Below are 22,250 nucleotides of genomic sequence, written 5' to 3'. Positions count from 1 at the left end.
TCTGTCTTGATCTTCAGCCAAATCCATTTTTCAAATAAAGCTACTTGGCAAAATTCTTCAATTTTAAATCTCTAATTAATAAAATTATTCTTCACAAATTTATAATTCTAGCTTAAATAATAAAATAATTGAATCCATTTGTTAATTTTCAATTATTTTCTTTAAACAAAATTAAATATTAAGTATATAAAAGTTTGATTTGCACCAGTTTAAGTGTACCAATTAATTAGTTTAAGTTGTATTATGTTACATTAAAAATAAATAAAAACTAAGATTTCAGTAAATAAAACTTTATTTGCAAAAAAACATTTGTACGACATAGCCCTAATAACATGTATTCTTTCAGATGTCATGTGACAACTTTATTGTCCAGAACTTGATAGCTCTTATAAATATTACATAAACTTTCAATATAATATATAATATCCTGATATATTAAAATAACAGAACTGTTAACATAAAGTGCACACTATCATTCACATTGAAATACCACCACAAAAATCAAATAATTTGCTACTTTAATTAGGGTCAAGAATAATTATTTTACATTTCAATTCATTTTCCTCAAATATTTTAACCATAAAGGTCACTAAAAGGAACACTTATTTATTTTTACATTAAATCTTTAATGTAAAACTAGAGCAAGTCGACAGAAACAAAATCAGACGTGTGAAACAATATGTGAACAGGATTGAATTAAAGTATTATTTATAGACAGATTTATTTATTTCGGCTATACAGCTAAATACTAATACTAATTCTGTAGTTGTATAGAATTTTATAACACAATACTTTGCCACCAAACATATAAATGTATTTCTGCAATAAGTTTTAAAAAACAGTGTAGTTCATGATTATTGAAAAACAAAATCACATGTAGAAATATACAAGTATCAAAACTGCTTCATGATTCATTACTTTTTCTTTGGAGCAGGTTTTCCATCCATTGATTGACCTCTTTCTTTACCTCTCAACTTTAATCCTATTAGAAATTAAAATAAAAGAATACAATTTTCAAAATAATACTTGGCAATTAAATTCAAAATAAAAATTACAGCGGTTTAGAAAAGAATGATATAATAAGAAATAATGATCTCTTATAAGTATAAAATTTTTTGCTTCATTAATCACATGCTACTAATGATAATAGTTAAATTCTAAATTAAAATAAAACCAATTTTAAATCTTGTAAAATTGTTAAGAAAATCTTAAAAAATTAAGAATTTAGTTAGCACTAACAAGAAAAATATTGTATATATTGAAATAATAAGTCTGTATGTCACTGTTTCAAGTACATATAAAGCAATAGGTATAAAAAAATTTCTACCTTGTTTTTGATAAGTAAAAATATATTTTAAAAAACAAAGACTTTATTTTAAAATACAGATTAGCCAGGTATTTCATAAAGTATGGTAATGAATGCAAATCTAGTCAAAATTGAAAAATCTCAGTCATCTAAAAAAAAATTACTTTGCCCCTGGCCTCAAAATTTTTAATATAAAATTTTGAATTCTACAAATTATGAAGCTATTTCACTGATCCCTGAATCTATTTTGTGGAGATTACTAAACAAAGAACATATAAGATGAAGATAAAAATAAGGTTAGTGAAAATAAACACATGAAAATTTTTTAAATACAGAACACCAAGGCTGTAATAATTTTTTTTTGACACAATTAAAATCAAGCATGCTTTTAATCACTACATTTATTAATAATTATGCAAAATTAAATTAAAAATATAATTGTCTGTTTGCGATTTCATAAAAGCAAAACACGGCTATGCTACTTTAGAGGGCAGTTATATATTACAAAAGATAACTCCCCTCTAAAAATTGGTCCCATTTTCAAGAAATTATGTAAATTATGTAGACATCTCAAGAAAGTATGTAGACAGGCGATGATAAAAATTCAATGTTTTAAACCTCATTTAGATTTCAAACAAGAAAAAAGTCAAATGAGTTTTAAAAAATATGCATGGAAAATACTCCCAAGAAAGGGTTGAAAGAAATATTTTAAAATAAATTATCTCTGCTAGTTTTGATGTACTTTTAGACAAATAAAAATTTACCACAAAAAAAGGGACTGTGAATAGTAATAAAATAAAATACTAATATTTATGGTTTCCAACATATTACAGAAAATGTTTCACAAGACATAACTTTTACTCAATTGATTTGTAAAAATAAAACTTTTGGCTTGTTGCTTTTACATAAATAAAGTTAGTTCATTTGATAGAATATTAGCATAATAAAAATTTTATTATAAACAAACATATCACTAACACATAATTATTATTTATAGCAAGGAATAAATTTTTAAAGTAAAAAGAAATTTAAAAAATGCATAGCAGTTGATTAGATACATACCAATGACTCTTTCTATTTTGGTCAGAATCATTTGATTAGGCACAGCACGCCCTGCTTCATAGTCATTTATAACTTGAGGTTTCTCATTGATTCTCTAAAAATCAAATACAAAGGCTTATTCACTAGATAACACTTAATAAATAGTGTCAGCAGTTTATAATTATGATAATGTCATCCAAAACATTAGTTAAGTAATAATTTATATTTTTTTGCTTAACTTGTTGAAATGATTTTTTTAAAAATTTAAATAATTAATTTTTTTTTAAATGAAAATAAAGTAATACAGATTATCCCTATATGAATTAAACAACTAAAGCACATTAGTAACATTTAAATAATGTTAAGATAATTGAGATTAAATAATTGTCAAACAATAAGATGATGTAAACTTTTTATTTATTGCATTTCATGCAATTGCACAAAAATGTTGTTTCATCAAATTCTAAATTAAAAAGTGCTTTTTAACTTCCTTAAAAAAATAAATAAATAAAACGGTTTCTACAATTAAAATTTTACACACAAAATTCAACAGAATTTAAACTAATTGTCCCTGCTGAACATAGTACAAAATTAAGCCAATATAAAAGATGGAATTCAGATAAATTCATATAAAACATTGAAAACTGAACTATATGGTGTGAAGAATTTACAATATTTACGTAGGTAACAGAGTTAGCATTAGTTTTCATATCAAAATATAATCTATAAACTTTGCTACATAGAATTATGATGCATATCTTGTTTATGCAGGATCAACAATTTAAATCATATAATTGAAGCATAAAAAATTATTAAAATAAAAAAGTAATGATTAAGAAAGTCTGTCTTCTTTTAGAGAGTGAAGAATACAGAGGGGAAAAGAATATAAATTTTCTGCATTAGTAATTTTGATCATTTTGACATCACACAAATTTCAAATTGGAGCAATCACTTTTCAGCATGTTTGTTTTACCTTCAGACTTTTTGTATAGAACTTACTGTGGAATCTAACTTGGACTAGTTTAAGACTATTATTAACAGATTGAATGACTTGAAATAATTTTGAACATATTTTATTGTAATGAAATACTCCAAGTCTTTACATAACTATCTTTATAGCACCAGATAGCACTCTTTCAAAATGTAACACATTCCAATGTAGCAGATTCATTAATGCTACAATAAATTCAATAGTTAGCTAAATGATGCATAGATAGAATAACGATTTCTTGCTGTTTTATTAAACACGCATAGAATAATGTGATAGATAATTTTCAAACTCATACCGAATAGTTTTAATCGAGAATTTTATTAGGCCAGAAACTTAGTGTAATGAAAATTCTGGAATATTAGTTAATTTAAAAACAAAAAGTGAAATAAAATGAAATCTTACAGTAGCAAGTTCCTTTTGAGTCAATCCCTTATTTTGCCTTCCTTGTTGTATTAATCGTCCCACTTCTAATCCAACTGTATCATGATGGAGCTGTTCAGTTTCTTTGTCAAGTTTTGAAGTATTCAAAGTTGTTTGCGAATGTTTGTTGGTAGCAGCATTGTCTAAAAATTTTGTAAAATTACATTACTAATTTTATAGAGACATATATTTATTTTTTTAATTATCAAAAATAATTCAGTTATGCATTCACAAAAGAGACATGACAATCAATAATAACCATAATAATAAAAAAATACTGAGCAACTTTATGAAATAGTATTTAATAACATACACTGAAGTTGTATAATATTAACAATAACTAAGCAAAATAATATGCAATGCAATATGTGAAATCAGTTTCGTGACGGTTCTTCTCTTAACAGAATCAAAAAAGTGTGTTAAGAACACTTTAGATATAATTTTACTTTATTATATATTTTTTAAAAACATTTTTGTTCATACATAAGTAATATAAACCCTTTTAACATAATTTTTAAAAATATGAACTTGTCAATTTAAAAATTAATAATTCTATTATTAAGATCATGAGCAGCAAGTTTCTGCCAAGGTAGAAAAAAATCACCCCAAAAGAAATTCAATCAAATATTAAATAAATTTTTTTAAACAGTTTATTTTTGTAATCTAGTTAACAAAAAAATAATAATAATAAATAAATATAGACCATTTAATAAATTATTTTTGCATAAATAAAAATAAATATAAAATTCTATTTGCCACTTTTTAATTGTCATTTCATGTGTATTTTCAATGCTTCCTGTTAATTTGAAGTTTTTATTTTATCTTAAATAACTTTAAAAAATATAATTCCATTATTGCTGACAAAAGAAGAATTTCAAAATAAAAATATGTCTTACTCCATGTCCTTTTTATGTAACATCAGTCACATTTTATACTCTTATTCTAGATATTTATATTTTTAATCTAAAATATCTAAATTGTATCTAATTTTTATTTTAAAATATCAATAATTTTCATCCCTTTTTTTATATGAACAATAATTTTAGGATACTGAAAAACTTTCCATCTATTTTTAAAAAAAATAATATTAAGATTAAATATTCATCAATGAGAAAAGAATGTTAAAAATAAGGAAAGCTATCAAAATGTAACAGCAGTGACTATGGAATTCGCCATTTTTCTAACCTGTTGGTTTAATCAGATATTTATTTGAATTTCTTATTCTACTTCAGATTATCTTATTTATAAAACATGTTAATATATGTTAGCACCTTGCGTAGTAAATTAATAATAGATGGCGCTGTTAAAATGCATACACATTTTTACTTCTATTTTTTTTAAAAATACAGTTAATAAATACATTGTGAAGTATGGTGCCTATGTTTTTTTTGTGTGTGTGTCATGCTTTGCTTGTGTGTACAACAGGGTTTAAGCTGAGTCTAAAAATTCATTAGCAAAAAAGCTAAAATCTGAAAAAAAGTTTTAGCAAAATGCTAAAATGCCATTAGGCTTATAAAATTACTTTATATCAAACAAGTACTGTAAGTTATCTGACAAAGAATAGCTTAATGTACAAGAATATCAAAAAGAATACCTATAACAAAAAAAAAACACATTTATTATTTATCAAAACATTTTGGTTTATAATTAACAATCTTCCTTTCTTTCATGTTTGCCCATTTTACAAATTCTTGAAAGTTAAATGCACTTTTGGGGCCCTCAATATTAATCATTAACAAATTGTTTACATGGTTGATTAACAACCTGTTTCGAATATTAGTTTTAATCAAATTAAGGCAGCTAAAGCCCCTTTCACAGTCAACAGTGTGCATTGGTATTGTTGCACAATACTCTATAACACGTTTCACGATTGATCACGTTTTTTTCGTGAACGCTAGCGTCATGGTTCTTCTTGCGAAAGATATTTAGATTTTTTCTCCTTCTTGTTTGATCAAGTTTTTTTCATGGATGTTAGCGTCATGGTTTTTCGCGGAAGCTTTTTTTTTTAATGGAATTTAGTAAAATCCTTTAGCAAAAATGCGAAAATGCTTTGTTGAATTTTAGCATTTTTGAGGGGTCTTTTCGCATTTTGCGAAAAAAGCTACCGTAGCGGAAACCCTGGTGTACAATAGTTTGGTCCGACATGACCTCAGAGGTGTTTAGTCAGTGACTATGGATTGTGTTTTGTGAATGATCTGCTAGAGGTCAAAGATGTGTCTTTTTTTAAATAAAAAAAAATTGTGATTTCACATGTGTTGCAAAAGGAGTTATAAATTATGGTTTATTAATTAGATTGTGATAAGGTAGTCAGTCGTGTTAGATTTAACAGAATATCGGCTTTAAATGTATTAGATTAGACACTGATTTATTTTCTAATGCTTTTTCTAACGAATTGAAAAATAAATTAAACGATTCTGACTTAGCCGACACTGAAATTGTTAAAGCTTAAACACTTTTGATTAAACTTTCCAAACTATCAGAATCTGTTTCTCCATTCACTGCAGTCTGAAATGCATTAGCTAGGTTACCACTAATTTTCGCCAACTCAAACTGTTTCTCTAATTGAGCTAACTTTAATCTTTCTAACTCTTATTTCCTGTTCCGATTCTCTTATAGCTTTTTCTAAGTTTTCTTTTTTTTTTCCTTCTAAAACATATCTAATTATATCACGCACAAACTCAATATTATTTTTAACTACATCACTAGTTTCAATTAAGAGCTTTAAATCCACTTTTTTAGGATTGTCCGGAAATATTAAACCTAATTCCTGCACAATCGTAATCAACTCATCTTTTTTAAAGTTCAATTTAAGTGCAATTTTAATATTAGCTACAACACTTTCAATATAATGCTATCAATTAAACTCCACACCCAAATCCAAAGCAATTGCTAAACAAAATCACTTAACAATGTAACTATTTGGATAACAAAACAAGTTACAAACAACAAAACAAGTTATAAATGGTAATCAAATATTTAGCTTTCTTGCGAGAAGCAAATCATGCATACTTATTAGGTACTCCGGATTAAAAAATTTAAAGTATTTATGAAGAAAAAAACTAGGGTTTTTGATTAAAAAAATAAATTAAAAAAAAAAAATAAGTAAGCTGGGATTTTTCCTTTGAAAAAAATCCTTTTTCTCAAATCATTTTTGTTACAAAACTGTTACACATTGAACCTATTATACTCATTTATTTAAATCAAGTTTTTTAGAAATAGTTTCCAATATGGTTTCGAGCTCAAAATTTTTTCTGTCACTTCCTTCAGTTTTATCGATTTTGAAGGTCAACATAATTTTTGTTATTTAGGTTCCTTAGAATGGCCCCCATCCAAAAAAAAAACAGGATCTCTTCCATGTGCAGTATACCCCTTGTCCTCACTTTCTCACCATATTTTTCCTTTTATAATACTTCACAATCTTCATGGGGTATCATTTTAAGCAAAAGAAAGAATATATTAAAGAAAGAATGATACTTTTGCTTTCTTACTAGTCTTTGCAACCATCCCCCCACATACCCACCCCAGTCTCTCTAAAATACTCTACCCTGGATGCATGGTCTCATTCTAGGCGATAAAAGAACGCCTTTTTGTAAGACTGAAAAATTGTTTCTAGCAGTTATTGCAATACTGAAAATTATGAACTTTTAAAAACTTTAAATAAAAATTAATTACTAAGGGCCCTTATTGTCCAAAATAAAAATAACAGAAGAGATGGATACTAACTCGGATTAAAATAATTTTTTTTATAAAATCTACTCACACTTTTTAGTAGTTTCTATAGCTAAACCTTGTCTTTGAGCAGCATTGATTGCCTGAAGATTAAAAAAACATACTAAGTACACAATATAATAAACATGTCATTAACAAATACAAAGGAGAGATTTCTGTATTGGTACCTATTTTGAAAAATTTACTAAGTTTTGGTAATAACTATGCAGTGACACACAAGAAATTAAAATAAGCATGACAAAATTAAGAAAGGCAAGACTTACACCTAATTTCCGAAAAGCTACCATGAAGAATATTTGGAAAAAAAATAATTACCAGTTCATGAACTGGGCAGTTTCCTTAGGTAATTTCAGTTATGCAAACAGGTATCGATACAGGAATGTCCGCAAGATAAACTTATACAATATTAAAATATAGAAAGGAAAATCTTTATTAAAAAGTGTCGTGTTTTATAAATAAATAAGCATTTTTTATTAAATAGTTAATTATAATAGTAAAATCAGAATAAAATGATCAGCAGTCTTAGAATATTTAAAGTTCAAAGAACTTTATAATTATAATAAAAAAGCAAAACAGTTTCATAATCCAAAAACTTATAAACAGAGAAAACAAGAAGAGAATTTGAAGATTTTAAAAAGCAAAATAATATAGAATAATTCTTCATTTAAAATTAAAAATCTGAAATCACATATATTTACATTCAATTGATTTATCTATTGTGCTTTTTAAATTCAACTTAAAAGTAGAAAATTTGACATTTGCATTTATTTTCAAATGTGCATTTATTTATTTAATTTTTATAATAGTAAAACACAGTTTTAATATTTAACTGCCACTACATTCTTTGCACTAATTAGATTTTAAACTGAATTATGATTAACAAATATGAGTTTAGTTATAACAGTTTCCAACTTGGAGACAAAACTACTATGGATTTTCCACAGTTAAGTCATTTTTCAGTGGTAGTGAACTTAAGCTATTTCTAGAGAGCTTAAGCTTTGAAACTATTTTTTAAAAAATTCATTAGAACTTAAACATTTGTCTACATGATTTCATATATATGTTTAAAAAAATATGTTTAATGGTAGATAAAATTCTTTTAAATCTAATTGATTAATGTATAAAAACATTACCTTTGCTAATACTAGTAAAAAAAAATTCTGAAACTACCGAATATTCACAGTAGTTTCGGAATCTCTGGTTATATACTAAACTTCATACATATTTGATCTGGTTATATATAAACTTCATACATTACCTTTGCTAATACTAGTAAAAAAAAATTCTGAAACTACCGAATATTCACAGTAGTTTCGGAATCTCTGGTTATATACTAAACTTCATACATATTTGTGACGCCCGGTGGCTGAGCTGTAGCGCTACGCGCTGCCGTGCCACAGGTCCCTGGTTCGATCCTCGGGCCGGGTAGGATTGACTCAGCCTTTCATCCTTTCAGTGGGTCGATAAATGAATACCAAGCATGCTTGGGAACTAAACACTGGGTGTTCCGCGTTCGGTTGACCACCTGACCGGAATATCTGCTTCTGCACCCCAGAGCCCAAGGTCAAGAAAACTGAGATGGGCACAGTAGGCCTTGGCCCTCTATGGGCTGTCGCGCCGCTGAGTTTAGAGTTTCATACATATTTGTAGGCCAAATTTCATAATGTAACTGTGATGCTTCAAAATTAGGTAAAAGTACAGTCAAATAATAGTTTAACTCTCTAAATCATTGAATCCCTGGGTAAAATTGTACAAAAATTTCTCTACTGCAGACTTCACTGCTATTGAATAATGTGGAAGGAAACTGGTTTTTTGAAGCAGGAAAAGTTTGCAGCTAAAAGTACGGAAAAAGCCATAACTAACGTTTAAAGGATTAAGCAATCAACAGTCCAAATAAAGTTACTTCAATTAAAAATTTCAGGTGCTTTTGCTCATATTTGTTAATATTAAAGCTTTTTCGACATTCTCACACCCTCATTTACCTAGAAATTAATTAATTTTCTAAAAATTCTATTGATAAGAGTTTTATATTGTTGATGAACTAATGAGATAGTTAAAATATATTGCCACTTTAATTTCATTTATGGAAATAACCATCAGAAGAAAACAATACTTACGTTCTCATTCAATCATCGCGAGAGAATGACATAATCTATAAAGTTAATTTATTGTATAAAAATGTTTAATAAGCATTCTAGTTTCCTCTTATGGGATAGTTTAAGAATATACATTGTTATTTTAATTTATCTAAATACATAAACTTCAAAAGCAAACAATGTTTATTTTCTCATTCCCTCACTGGGGTAAAATTACTTTACTGGTGGATTGGTACTCACAAGGGTCTGTCTAGGTTTTTCGGAGAGGTACCTATTATTTGAAAATTTAGACATAATTTGTGAAAATTAAAAATATTAAAAAATCAACCCAAAAATACGGATTTATCGTTTCTTACGATAGAAAAATAAAATTTTAAGAAAAAGTGTTTTGTGAAGCTACCGTTTTTTCCTAAAGTTGAATTTGTGGAGGTACCGCTAAACGGTAGTAAATTTGGCCTGGACAGACCCCTGACTCATGTTGTTAAAGACTGACAGATACTTAAATGCATACCCTTACTATGTTATAATCTCTTCACTTAAATTTTGATAATTTTTTTTTCTCACTAATTGAAAAAAACTTATTTAAATTATATTAATTTAATTACGAATTATTACGAATGAAACAGTTGTTAGCAGGTTAATGTATCAAAAAATTTTAATTGAACACAAAAACTATTTGTTCTTCAATGTTGTGTTTATTCAATAAAAACATAAATTTAGTAAACATAATCAATAAAAATATAAATTTCATTTGAAACAAAACATAATCAATTAAAACATCAATTTCATTCAAAATAAGATATAATCAATAAAAACATAAATTTGAATAAAAATAAATTTAGGTCTTCTAAAACCAAAAATAGCAGAACATTATTATCATAAGCAATGCATTTCTGCTTCCTTAATATTTATATTCTTGAAAAGCTTTTAGGGCTCCTTGAAGCCAAATAAAATTGGATTCTAGAGGGAATGCCACATAGCCCGGTGCTACACAAAGGCAAACACTGTATGTCTTTAGACATTCTTCAAAATAGAAATAATTGATGAATTTTGATTTTAAGAGAACTAAATGGTATTGTAGCATAGTGATACAGGATAATCATTTAAACTTGATTTTAAACTATTCTACTTCTTACATAACATTAAACACAACATCAATTTACTTACACATTAATAGAAGAAGTTTAATTACTCTGTGTAAACTCCATGTAAAATATTAATGGAAAAACCTAATTGTTAGAACTACCTTTTACGCAAAATATTTGCATCATATTTGATGCTGCATTTAACACTGATTTAGATAAAATTCAAAAACATCGCAGTATAAGGCGTAAAATTAGTTTTAGAATGCAATCGTGCAAAGTGAATGGCATACATAGTTAATATAAAAAATACATAATTAGTTAGGATAAGAATATGCAAATTGCATTAATTTGATGTTTTTAGTGTTTACAATATGCAACATAAAATAAACATGTTTCGTCATTCAAGTGCACAATGTTGACAGCAAACAAACCTGTTGAGATCGAAGTTGACTGGCTTTGGGTGCCTTTTTGCGCAAATATGTCACAGTATCCCAGTCAGTTTCATCACCCATGTCGTTGGATATCTATTTATCTCGTAAAATAATACACAAATTTACTACCTTCTGAAAATAAGCATACACTTTTAAGAATTTTGTTATGATGATTGGAAATTCGGAGAGTTACGGTTATGATTAAATCAAGTTCAGATTTGATCTCACTAAGTTAAAAACAAGAGTCAGAATTCTAAACATAGACAATAAATGTAAACTAATAATTAGCTATCTTTCAATAAATAGTATTTAAAAAATCAATTGAAATTATTGATGGTTAAATTTTTTTTTTAAATATTTATCTTCAAGATATATGGCGGATAGAAATAGACAGCTGGTAGCCATGAATGTATTTTTCAGATACCCTTTTCTTTTCTAATGCTCATAGAGGAATCTAATGCCTGAAAATAAAAAGGTTCAAAAGAATTTTTTTAAAAATAAAACAAACTAAAAAGAGAAGAAAATAATTAATAATGTGGTTTGGCATTTTCTTGAGTAAAATAGTGAATATCGTGCAAACATCATAACTTTTTAATTAATTATGTCGGTGTATGTATAGTTCGCAAAATAAAAAGCGGATCACCCTGAATAACTTTTGCTCTAACGTTCGAATGTTCACAATCTTAATCTTCTCATGCTAAATTATTCAAAAAGGCGCCCTCAAACATGCTAATTAATTAGAACTGACAATATTAAGTTACGAAATCAGACACAAAAACGTACTTTCTCTGAATAAATATACATCTCTATCGATAAATATACATCTCTACTGATTTGGATTTCTGAATCCGCAATAAAGGAAATATGGTCCCCCTCTATATTATGTCAGCAGAGCAGGAAAAAATTTGGACCCCTTAATATTAATTTAATTTTTTACTTATTTAGCCTTTTGTCAAGAACTTTTTAAACAGATTGAAAACATTTTGCACATAACTACAAAATTCATTTACCCAAAGATAATTCCATGCAAAATATAACTTTTAGTAGATATTTATTATTTTCTGTACTTAACAGTAGTCAAAAAATTTATAAATTGCAAGGTAAAAAAGTTTTTATAATGTTATATGCGAAATCGGTCAAATAGATTCTGAGAAATCGATTTTTAAAATTACGACATGTTTAAATTTTAATTTCTCTAGAACAGTGTTTCCCAAAGTGTAGTACGCGTACCCCCAGGGGAACGGAAACAGTTTGGCGGGGGTACGCGTTCGTATGCGAAATATCTTACAGCAAACGATAATTTCACAAAATTTTATTTAAAAACAAAGCTAGCCATGAAAATTTACGATCACCTATTTTTCTATTGGGGTTTTTTTCCCCAGAGTTAACAGTAAATAATTAGTGGTGTCAACAGCCAGTTGTGATTTAACACTTTTGTGCATATTTTTTTTTAGTAAGAAATACATTCAGTTTTTTATTAGTGACACGCAGCGTTACGAAAAATTTCGAAAGGGTATACAAAGTCATACGTTTGAGAAACACTGCTCTAGAACTATTCGACCGATTTTGTTCAAATTTTGTATTTTGCCATGGAAAATTATATTCTTTAAAAATGATGTAAAAAATTGTATACCTTACATTAAAAAATGTTTTCGACCATTTCTACATGATATAATAAATATTTAATAAAATTTATATTTTTCTTGGAATAACGATGAACGAATGGATAATTTTGAATAAAAGGACTTTATAGTTGTGTGTAAAAAAATTTCAATTCGCTTAAAAAGTAATCAAGATATGTGGAAATACACAAAAATAAAATTAACATTAAGGGGTTCAAACTTTGGATTGTTTTACTGAGAAACTATGTGGGCATATTTTGTTTTGGGTGTCAGAAATTCAAATCCGTCGGAAAAAAAAGTAATGTTTTATTCAGAGAAAGTATGATCTTGTGTCTGATTTAGTAACTTAAAATATCGTCAGTACTAATTAATTAGCTTATTTAAGAATACCCTCTTGAATCATTAAGAATGAACGTTAAATTTCTATTATGTACTAGATCAAAAGTTAATCAGAATGGCCCGTTTTTTATTTTGCTCACTGTGAAACATATTGTCGTTTAAAAAGATTAAAATTAGAAAATATTTGAAGTGAATGAAAAAAAAGAAAGAAAAGACTATGGATACATGTACAGAGGTAGCAGTAATCACTGCCCTTAATATATTTTTGTAATTCTTGTCAAAAATGAAATCAAACTTATATACTTACATAAGCTAAAAAAAGTTATTTAATTAAAAAAAATCACTTTTGAGAAAGGCTGGATAAAAACGTCGAAATAAATCTGATTTAATGGATAAAACTTCAAAGTGTTTCTTATACTCTCCTTTTATCTGTCCCGAATTTTCACCGACAATCAAACAGGTTTCGATTTTTTTTAACTCATCTTTCTAAATAGTGATTTATTAGATTTTAATAGCGAATTTTTGTTTCCCACTCTTAAGTATCAGTCCTTGGCAAAAAAAAAAAAAAAAATTATAATTGATGAATAAAACAATTAACATAATTTTGACTATATTTTTGAGAAGTAATCTAAATATAAGTAAAATTTTCTAAATTTGTACTATTGTATACGTAGCTTATAGGATTTTATCTTTTTCCAGTTATCCCTTCCTAATTTCTACATCTGTTGCAAAACACCGTATTTCAGTAACGGTATTTAGTTCTTCTTTCATCCTTTATGAAGAACTGCGTTCCAGGAGAAAAAAAATTTAGCACTACAACACTGATTATAACTTATAATATTTTCAGTTAGGCATAACTCTTTCATTCTCTGTAGGTTACAATGAGCCAAGCTAATGAAATTGGCTGAGAAGCAACCATAATTATAATGAACAGCCCCCCCCCCCCCAAAAAAAAAAATTACGCTTGAAATTTGAAAACCTATTCCAAGAACGATGTGCGCATTCCAAGATTATATCGTTTTTTTTTTTAATCCCAGTTAACTATCGTTATTATTAGTTAATGACTTTTGTGTAAATTTAAAATATTGTAGATTGCTATTTGTTTGTGAAAATGAGGAAATTTATTAAGAAAACAAGTATTTAACAAATGCTTAAAATCAATCAGCGAATTTTCTGTTTTTTACCAGAAAAAAAAAGACAGTAACTTGGTTATTTATAATCCTTGGTTTTATGTTAAAACGTGTGTTAAGGTGTCAATGTTTGGCAAGACTTGAAAATGGGAGCCTGTTTTTTAGTGCTTAAAACATGTCGACTGTTATTTTCCTATTTATATATTTTTTGAAGCGAATGAAGTTTTTAATCAGGTAACATTGGTTTAATGGTTAGAAATAATCATTAGTTAAGTATAGATTTTAAGGGCAGTTGAGCATTTTTTTTTCGTTTTTGCATGTTTGACTATTTTGCTTGTTCGGGATATTTATTTACATTTTAAGGACAGTTTTTTTAATAAGTTTTTGCTGCAGCTTTTCTTAAAATTTCGTTTTTTCTAGAAGTGCTAGCTTACTTCTACATTTTTCACCACACATTTTACACAAAAAGTATTGTCATAAAAAAAAAAATTTAGATTTCTTTTTCTCTTAAAAAGTTAATTGATTAATAAATATATTTGTCATTAATTATGTTAATAACAAATAATGCATTTGTTGGGACATGATAAATTAAACTGTTTTAATTTAAAATAATAATTTAGAGACTTATATATATGTACAGTCTCTCTAGTCCTCCAAAAGTAACATCTGTGCAAATAGAAATAAGCATGATGATATTAATATTGAATTAAAATCATTTAATGAATACAATTACATATTCTGAAATGAATACTTAAAATTTTTTTATTTAGTGAACGAATTTATACTGAAATGAAATAAACATTCATTGCCAAAAAATAGTCAGGCAATATTTTCTGCAAAAGACTAAATTGATGAATAAAATATATATAAGATATAAACAATAATCTTGCAGTAATGTGCTATAATTGAAAAAAAAAAAAATATGACGATTTAAATCTGTCAAGTATTAGTTACATGTGGGTAAAATAGAAACTAGCATTATTTTCATTAAGTTGAAATTATTTAATGAATAATCAATTCTAATAAATACACGTTTTTCAAGATATTAATGATGAAATAACAATTATTAAAATAAAATATATCTTTTCATGGCTTATTATGATAAGCGCGCCTGGTGATAAGAACAAAGGGAAAGGAAGAAACGCCTCAAAATTTCCAGAAATTTCACCCCTCCCTTTCTTATTTTTCCATTCTCTTTTTCCCGCTCGATGAACATTTCCTCTCTTTTCCAGTATCTTCGACGTAATTTCCGTCTCTCAAACTCTCTTGATCCATCTGGAAACTCGTAGAATATTCTAGATGTTTCCGGCGGAACGCACACATATCCTTAAGCGTGACGTTTAAACAAATATAGTTCAAATAAAATTAATATCGTATAATAAAATTTGAGGCAGAATATCGCTGTTAAAGAGCAAAATATAATACTCAAAACATTTTAAATGATGCAAAGAGTTTTTCATTCCACAAAATTTTTTAATTTCACATGTGTGGAATAAACGCGGAATTGTACAAAATACTATAAAACTCCTGAGGTGCCGGTTCCCCGGCAGATTATTGAAATCTTTCACTTGTGTTCAAAAGTGAATAGGTTGTTCTTTCTTGCTCTCTTTATTACATTGTGATTTATTCACTATTTCAAGGTATATATTATTTCATATAAAGTAAATAATTTATTAAAATATGTATTCTATTTATTAATAATTTTATTTATCTCATAATGAAATATTTTTCTTATTATAGATGCCTGAAGAAGACGTGAAAATGCAGGGTGACTATGACGATGCTGAAACTTTCGCCTTTCAGGCCGAGATTGCTCAGTTAATGAGTTTAATCATCAACACCTTCTACTCCAATAAAGAAATTTTCTTGAGAGAATTGATCTCTAATTCTTCTGATGTAAGTAGATTATTATTTAATGCCTAGATAATGTAATATGATTGATTAGAAAATACTCTAATTATCCTTGATCCTAATTCTTGAAAATATTAATTTGTTAAAGTGTCTAAAAATGAAATTTTTTTTTAACTGCTTTTCTGCACATTCATTAATCTTACGTTATCTGTAAGTCATACATCTTAACCTACCATTCACTGTTGGTGATATCACAAACTTAGATCCTGTCTAAAAATAATGAATCTTTAATATTAAACAAGTAAAAATTTATCAATGGATTCATAATCTGTTTATTCTGAGTTCACCTTATCAACTACTTAGTATTTTCCTGCTAATAATTTTTAATTACATTTCTAATCCTGAATTTTTTCCATCATAGCCATGATGAAATTATCCAGAATATAATGGCATAGTGCTACTGAAGCAAAAAGCTATGTAATTGTAATTTATAGGAATTGGAAAATTATGAGGAAAAATAATTTAAAATTGACATGATAAATTATTTCAATTTAGTTCAACTTTTGAATTTGGTTCTTAATATATTTCTTGCTTGTACAATTTTTAAATATGTTAATTGACTTATTTTCATATTTTTCATCCTTAATTTATATTCTGACTCCAAACTGTAGTGAAATTCTTTTGTATTAATTAACCCTACATTAAATCACATAACTTATCATTAATGAAGTTTCGTTTACCTATATTGTAAGCATAAATAATGAGTAATATAAATTAACTTTATTCAACATTACTAAACAATCTGTTAGTTTAAACGTAATTTTAGCTCCCAATTTGAAAATTGTATTAATTTTCAATAGTAACTAAGCTATTTTCAATTTTAACCTAGTAGTCACTGAAACTGAATCTGTTGATGCTGTAGAAAATTTATTTGTATCTATATTTTGAATTTTTTGTTATTACAACCTGAAACTTCACCAAAGATTAAATTTCTACAAAGTTACATAACATTAAACTTTCAAAATCCGTTACCTCTCTGAATTTTTTTTTTTATGTATTCAAGTTAATTTTTTAAAAATGCATTTAATATTCTAAGTATCAAGTGAAGTTAATTAATCTTTACCTTTTACAGGCTCTTGACAAAATCCGATATGAAAGTTTAACTGAACCAAGCAAATTAGACAGCTGCAAAGATTTGTACATTAAGATTATTCCAAACAAGGAAGACAAAACCTTGACCATCATTGATACTGGAATTGGTATGACCAAAGCAGATCTTGTCAACAACTTAGGTACGATTGCAAAATCTGGCACCAAGGCTTTCATGGAGGCTTTGCAGGCTGGTGCTGATATTTCTATGATTGGTCAATTTGGTGTGGGTTTCTACTCTGCTTACTTGATTGCTGATAAAGTGACTGTAACATCCAAACACAATGATGATGAACAATACACTTGGGAATCTTCTGCTGGTGGATCATTCATTGTCAGGCCCGATCATGGTAAGTACACGTTATGTTTAATTTCATAAGTTATTTATTTATAAACCCACTTGTTTAAATAAGTTATTGATTTTTTTTGTGTGATAATGAAGTTAAAATTCTTATCTAACAAGTAATTGGCCCTTTGCTGATTGTTTTGGTTTGCCAACTATTCAGCTATGTATTTGAAAAATTTTAGTAGGGGCAAATTTAAATATAATTAATGAATAGTACTCTATTCCTTAGAGAACTTTTAATTTGTTGAATTTTTATTCATTTGCCACTTTTTCCTGTATGGCTAAACTGGTAACAACGGAAAATAATTCTCAATATTTAAGTTAATTTCCGAACTAAGACTAGTTAATGTTTCTCTTCAGTTTTTATTATGAATGGCAATAAGAGAAAGTCAATTGAGATTTTTAGCTTTAGATCTTTCATTTAAGGATAAAGAACGCTTTGTTTTGATTTTTATTCTTTTTCAAAAATAAAACTAGGTCTAAACTTAGTGTTTGGCACCTTGGCGATTATAGTTGGCATGACAGAGCATGATGCAGAAATATCGCTGCTACATTTACTTTGTAAAAGTTTGGGATAGACAATATATATTAAAATATATGTATTTATGTTTGTGTGTTAGTAGTTTATCTCAATTATTTTAATATCCAACCCATATTTTAAAATAAGTTTTTTTTTTTTTTCATTTACCCCATACCAACTACAGCTAAGTTTTAATTATTTTTCAATGGTGACTTAACTTATTTATACATAGAAGTATTAATGATTTTTAAAAAAAAAAATTTGCTATTCCCCCTATATTTGTGGCGGAGTATTTGGCCGAATCACTTTGTTACATCCCTAATTCTTATTGAATTAAAATGATAAATAAGTGTCAAATAATTAGTTGGCTATTGCTTTTTTTGTTGGCTATTGCTTTTTTTTAATATTTTGTAAATTTAAGAACAGATCTGTCAGTAATGGAATTAATAGTCTTAAGAAAGCATATTTATTTAATCTATTTTTATGATCTTTATTAAAGAGCTAAATTTAAATTTTTGTGAGATTGCTGTTGTGTTTCAGTAAAATTAAGTACTCAAGTAATTTGAAATTACTTCTGTAAAAATAATTTCATACTGAAAGTACTATTGATATGCCTGATAAATCTTATTAAATTTTATTAGAAGGGTGGATAGAATAATTGCTTTGTAAAAAGAAATTTAATCTGTTGATTATTACACCTGCTTTAAAATTTACAAAACTACTGTTCTGCCTAAATTAATTTAGAATAAATTAAATTGTATTCTGATTTAATTAATAATTTAACTGTTCCAATTTTCAGTGATAAGTTAAATATTGTTTTTGTTAGAAATTAAGTACAGTAATTTGTCGGCTTTTATTCTTATTTAATAGAGAAGTTTCTTTCATCCTGCTGTAACTTAGTTTTAAATGGTTTTGAAATAGTAAGAACTTTTGAGGCTTAATTCTGCAAATAACTTACGCATATTTTATTTTAGGTGAACCTATGGGTCGAGGAACCAAAATTGTTCTTCATTTGAAAGATGACCAGACAGAATACGTTGAGGAACGTCGTGTCAAAGATGTAATCAAGAAGCACAGCCAGTTCATTGGTTATCCCATTAAACTTGTAGTTGAAAAAGAACGAGAAAAGGAAGTATCCGATGATGAAGCAGAGGATGAAAAAGAAGAGGAAGCCAAAGAAGATGAAGACAAACCCAAAGTAGAAGATGTGGGTGAAGATGAGGATGCTGATAAGGAAAAGACAGACAAAAAGAAAAAGAAGAAAATCAAGGAAAAATACACTGAAGATGAAGAGTTGAACAAAACTAAGCCTATCTGGATGAGAAACCCAGATGATATCAGTCAAGAAGAGTATGGTGAATTCTACAAATCATTGACCAATGATTGGGAAGATCATCTTGCTGTTAAGCATTTCTCAGTAGAAGGTCAACTCGAGTTCCGAGCTCTTCTCTTTGTTCCTAAACGTGCACCTTTCGACTTGTTCGAAAACAGGAAACAGAAGAACAACATCAAATTGTATGTTAGAAGGGTATTTATTATGGACAATTGTGAAGATTTGATTCCAGACTACCTTAACTTTGTCAAGGGTGTCGTTGACTCTGAAGATCTTCCTCTTAACATTTCCAGAGAAATGTTGCAACAAAATAAAATCTTGAAGGTGATCAGGAAAAATTTAGTCAAAAAATGCCTTGAACTTTTTGATGAAGTTGCAGAAGACAAGGACATGTACAAGAAATTCTACGAGCAATTTAGCAAGAACTTGAAATTGGGCATCCATGAAGATTCAACCAACAGAAAGAAACTTGCAGAATTCTTGAGGTATTACACTTCTCTGTCTGGTGATGAGACCTGCTCTTTGAAGGACTACGTATCCAGAATGAAGGAAAATCAGAAGAGTATCTACTTCATCACAGGTGAAAGCAAAGACCAAGTAGCCAACTCTTCGTTTGTAGAACGAGTCAGGAAACGTGGATTTGAAGTGATCTACATGACTGAGCCCATTGATGAGTATTGTGTACAACAGCTTAAGGAATATGATGGCAAGACTCTGGTGTCTGTCACTAAGGAAGGTCTTGAATTGCCTGAAGATGAAGAGGAAAAGAAGAAACGTGAAGAAGATAAAGCTAAATTTGAAAACCTCTGCAAGATCATCAAGGACATCTTAGACAAGAGGGTTGAAAAGGTAAATACCTTAACTCTTAAAGTAGTTAAGTGACTTTTTTTGTTCTTTCTTCAGATTTCTAAAAGTTTTTGTTACTTCAGGTTGTAGTTTCTAACCGTCTTGTAACATCACCTTGCTGTATTGTAACCAGCCAGTATGGATGGAGTGCAAATATGGAAAGGATTATGAAAGCTCAAGCATTGAGAGATTCTAGCACAATGGGCTATATGGCAGCTAAGAAACATCTTGAAATCAATCCTGATCATCCCATCATTGAAAACTTGAGGCAGAAGGCTGAAGTTGATAAGAATGACAAATCAGTCAAGGTATTTTTAGTGTTAATTTTTCTTTTAGTTACCTAATTAAGATTTTTGTAGGCAATGGGTGCTATTTCTATCATTTAACTTTTAAGTGTGTTCTTAATATCCAGTATTAGTAGTTAGACTAGACATTTTATTAGATTTTTGGAGCTAATAATGCAACACAAATGTTTAGTTACGTAAATATTTTTATTCATTGTAAACTAATGTACCATGGCCTATTTATATTAAGAGTAGTAAATCTGTTGATTCAATTTAGTTATCCGTTTGTTATATATTCTTTTGAACCTTAGATGTTGATAAGATCTCTACTGTAGTTAGTGTAAAGTGTCAACTAATATTAAATAGAAAATTAATTGAAACTTTAGTTCAGTTAGGAAATATTAATACTTATTATAAATTCAGTAATCCAGGACATTAACCAGGTGCGTAGAGTTTTTAAAAAGAGCTTAATTTTCCTGTTTTCAAAATGAGATTTTTCCTTTTATGTTTTTCACTTCAAATTTTGCAAAAAGAAACGGTTCACATTGTTTCATGCAACGTTTTCACAATTAAACCGCAATCTAATTTTTTGGAGTATTGTCAGTAAGTAGTGGAATGATTCAAAATTAAATGATTTTTTTACAACTGTCAAAAACAATGCCGAAAGTTTTTTTTACGCAATGGTTTAAAAAAATAAACCATTATTAAAACAATAAAACCAAACATTATTAAAAAAAATAAAACCAATTGTCAAAAACTTAAACTCTGCCTAATTATATTTTTTTAGTGCTTAAAATATTTTGAGTGCTTGAAAAGTGCTATTTTTTGTTTAATAATTTGGCTATACACCCTGATTAAGCTTAGTCAGTTGGGTGTTTTTTATTGTGTGTAAATTTTAAACTGTAATTTCAGTATTGAACCAAAACTTTATTAAGATAAAGGTACCATGTCTCTCATTAAAATTATTATTCTGTTTATATTTTATTTTAATGTTTCTAAATTTTTTTCAGGATCTTGTTATGTTGCTCTTTGAAACTTCCCTATTGTGTTCTGGCTTTGCATTGGAGAATCCTCAATTCCATGCTTCTAGAATTTACAGAATGATCAAGTTGGGTTTGGGTATTGATGAAGAGGAAGTGAGTGTTGGTGATGCTGTAGTTGAAGAAATGCCAGCTGTTAGTGGTGAAGATGAAGATGCATCCAGGATGGAAGAAGTAGATTAAAGTTTAAAAAAATTATTTATTTAGGATTATACGAACTTTATTTTCTAATTAAATTTGTAAATAAAAGAAGCAAGAATGTTCATTCCACAAGCGGAGGGCTGATTGCATCATGTCATTCCATTTGTTAAATATTCACTATTGAATAAATTTTCAGTTGCTATTAATATTTTGTTCTTTTTAATATATATGTTGTACAGTACACTATTGTTTATGTTTAAATTTGCAAATTTACAGAACGATTTTATTATGGTTAACTAAAGATTTTGTTTTACTGCTGAATAATTGCAAAACTTAAGTGTCTTTGTGAAATGTTTTACACTGAAGTAAGAAAAGTTTATTTTTAACAAAACCACTTTGTTTTAAGATGTAATTAAGAGTACAAATCAATAAGGGTAATGGTTAAAGATGCATATTACATGTAAGTTCATTTAAGTAATTAATAATTTCTAGGTATTTAATAATAATGAGGCAATTTTTTTTTGCCTTGTGGTACACTGGCAACATTAGC

General features: G+C 27.7%; 2 protein-coding genes across 2 annotated transcripts; one reads left to right on the top strand and one right to left on the bottom strand.

Annotated features, from left to right (window-relative positions):
• Window positions 1-274: 274 nt before the first annotated feature.
• Window positions 275-11,368, bottom strand: LOC107444948 (multiprotein bridging factor 1). The gene is made up of 5 exons (XM_016059228.3): window positions 11,100-11,368; window positions 7,519-7,570; window positions 3,741-3,901; window positions 2,369-2,462; window positions 275-982 (listed from the first exon to the last, which is right to left on the bottom strand). The coding sequence occupies exons 1-5, from the start codon at window positions 11,178-11,180 to the stop codon at window positions 915-917; spliced, it is 456 nt and encodes a 151-aa protein (XP_015914714.1). The 5' UTR covers window positions 11,181-11,368; the 3' UTR covers window positions 275-914.
• Window positions 11,369-15,482: 4,114 nt separating this feature from the next.
• Window positions 15,483-21,904, top strand: LOC107444945 (Heat shock protein 83). Its single transcript, XM_016059224.2, has 6 exons — window positions 15,483-15,830; window positions 15,931-16,086; window positions 17,174-17,540; window positions 19,031-20,238; window positions 20,319-20,543; window positions 21,530-21,904. Exons 2-6 carry the CDS (start codon window positions 15,931-15,933, stop codon window positions 21,740-21,742), a joined length of 2,169 nt encoding a protein of 722 aa, XP_015914710.1. The 5' UTR covers window positions 15,483-15,830; the 3' UTR covers window positions 21,743-21,904.
• Window positions 21,905-22,250: the final 346 nt, after the last annotated feature.

This window comes from Parasteatoda tepidariorum, chromosome 1, assembly GCF_043381705.1.
Source record: "Parasteatoda tepidariorum isolate YZ-2023 chromosome 1, CAS_Ptep_4.0, whole genome shotgun sequence".
NCBI lineage: Eukaryota > Metazoa > Arthropoda > Arachnida > Araneae > Theridiidae > Parasteatoda > Parasteatoda tepidariorum.
Note: the sequence above shows the minus strand (reverse complement) of the source record. Positions and strands in the feature narration are given on the sequence as shown.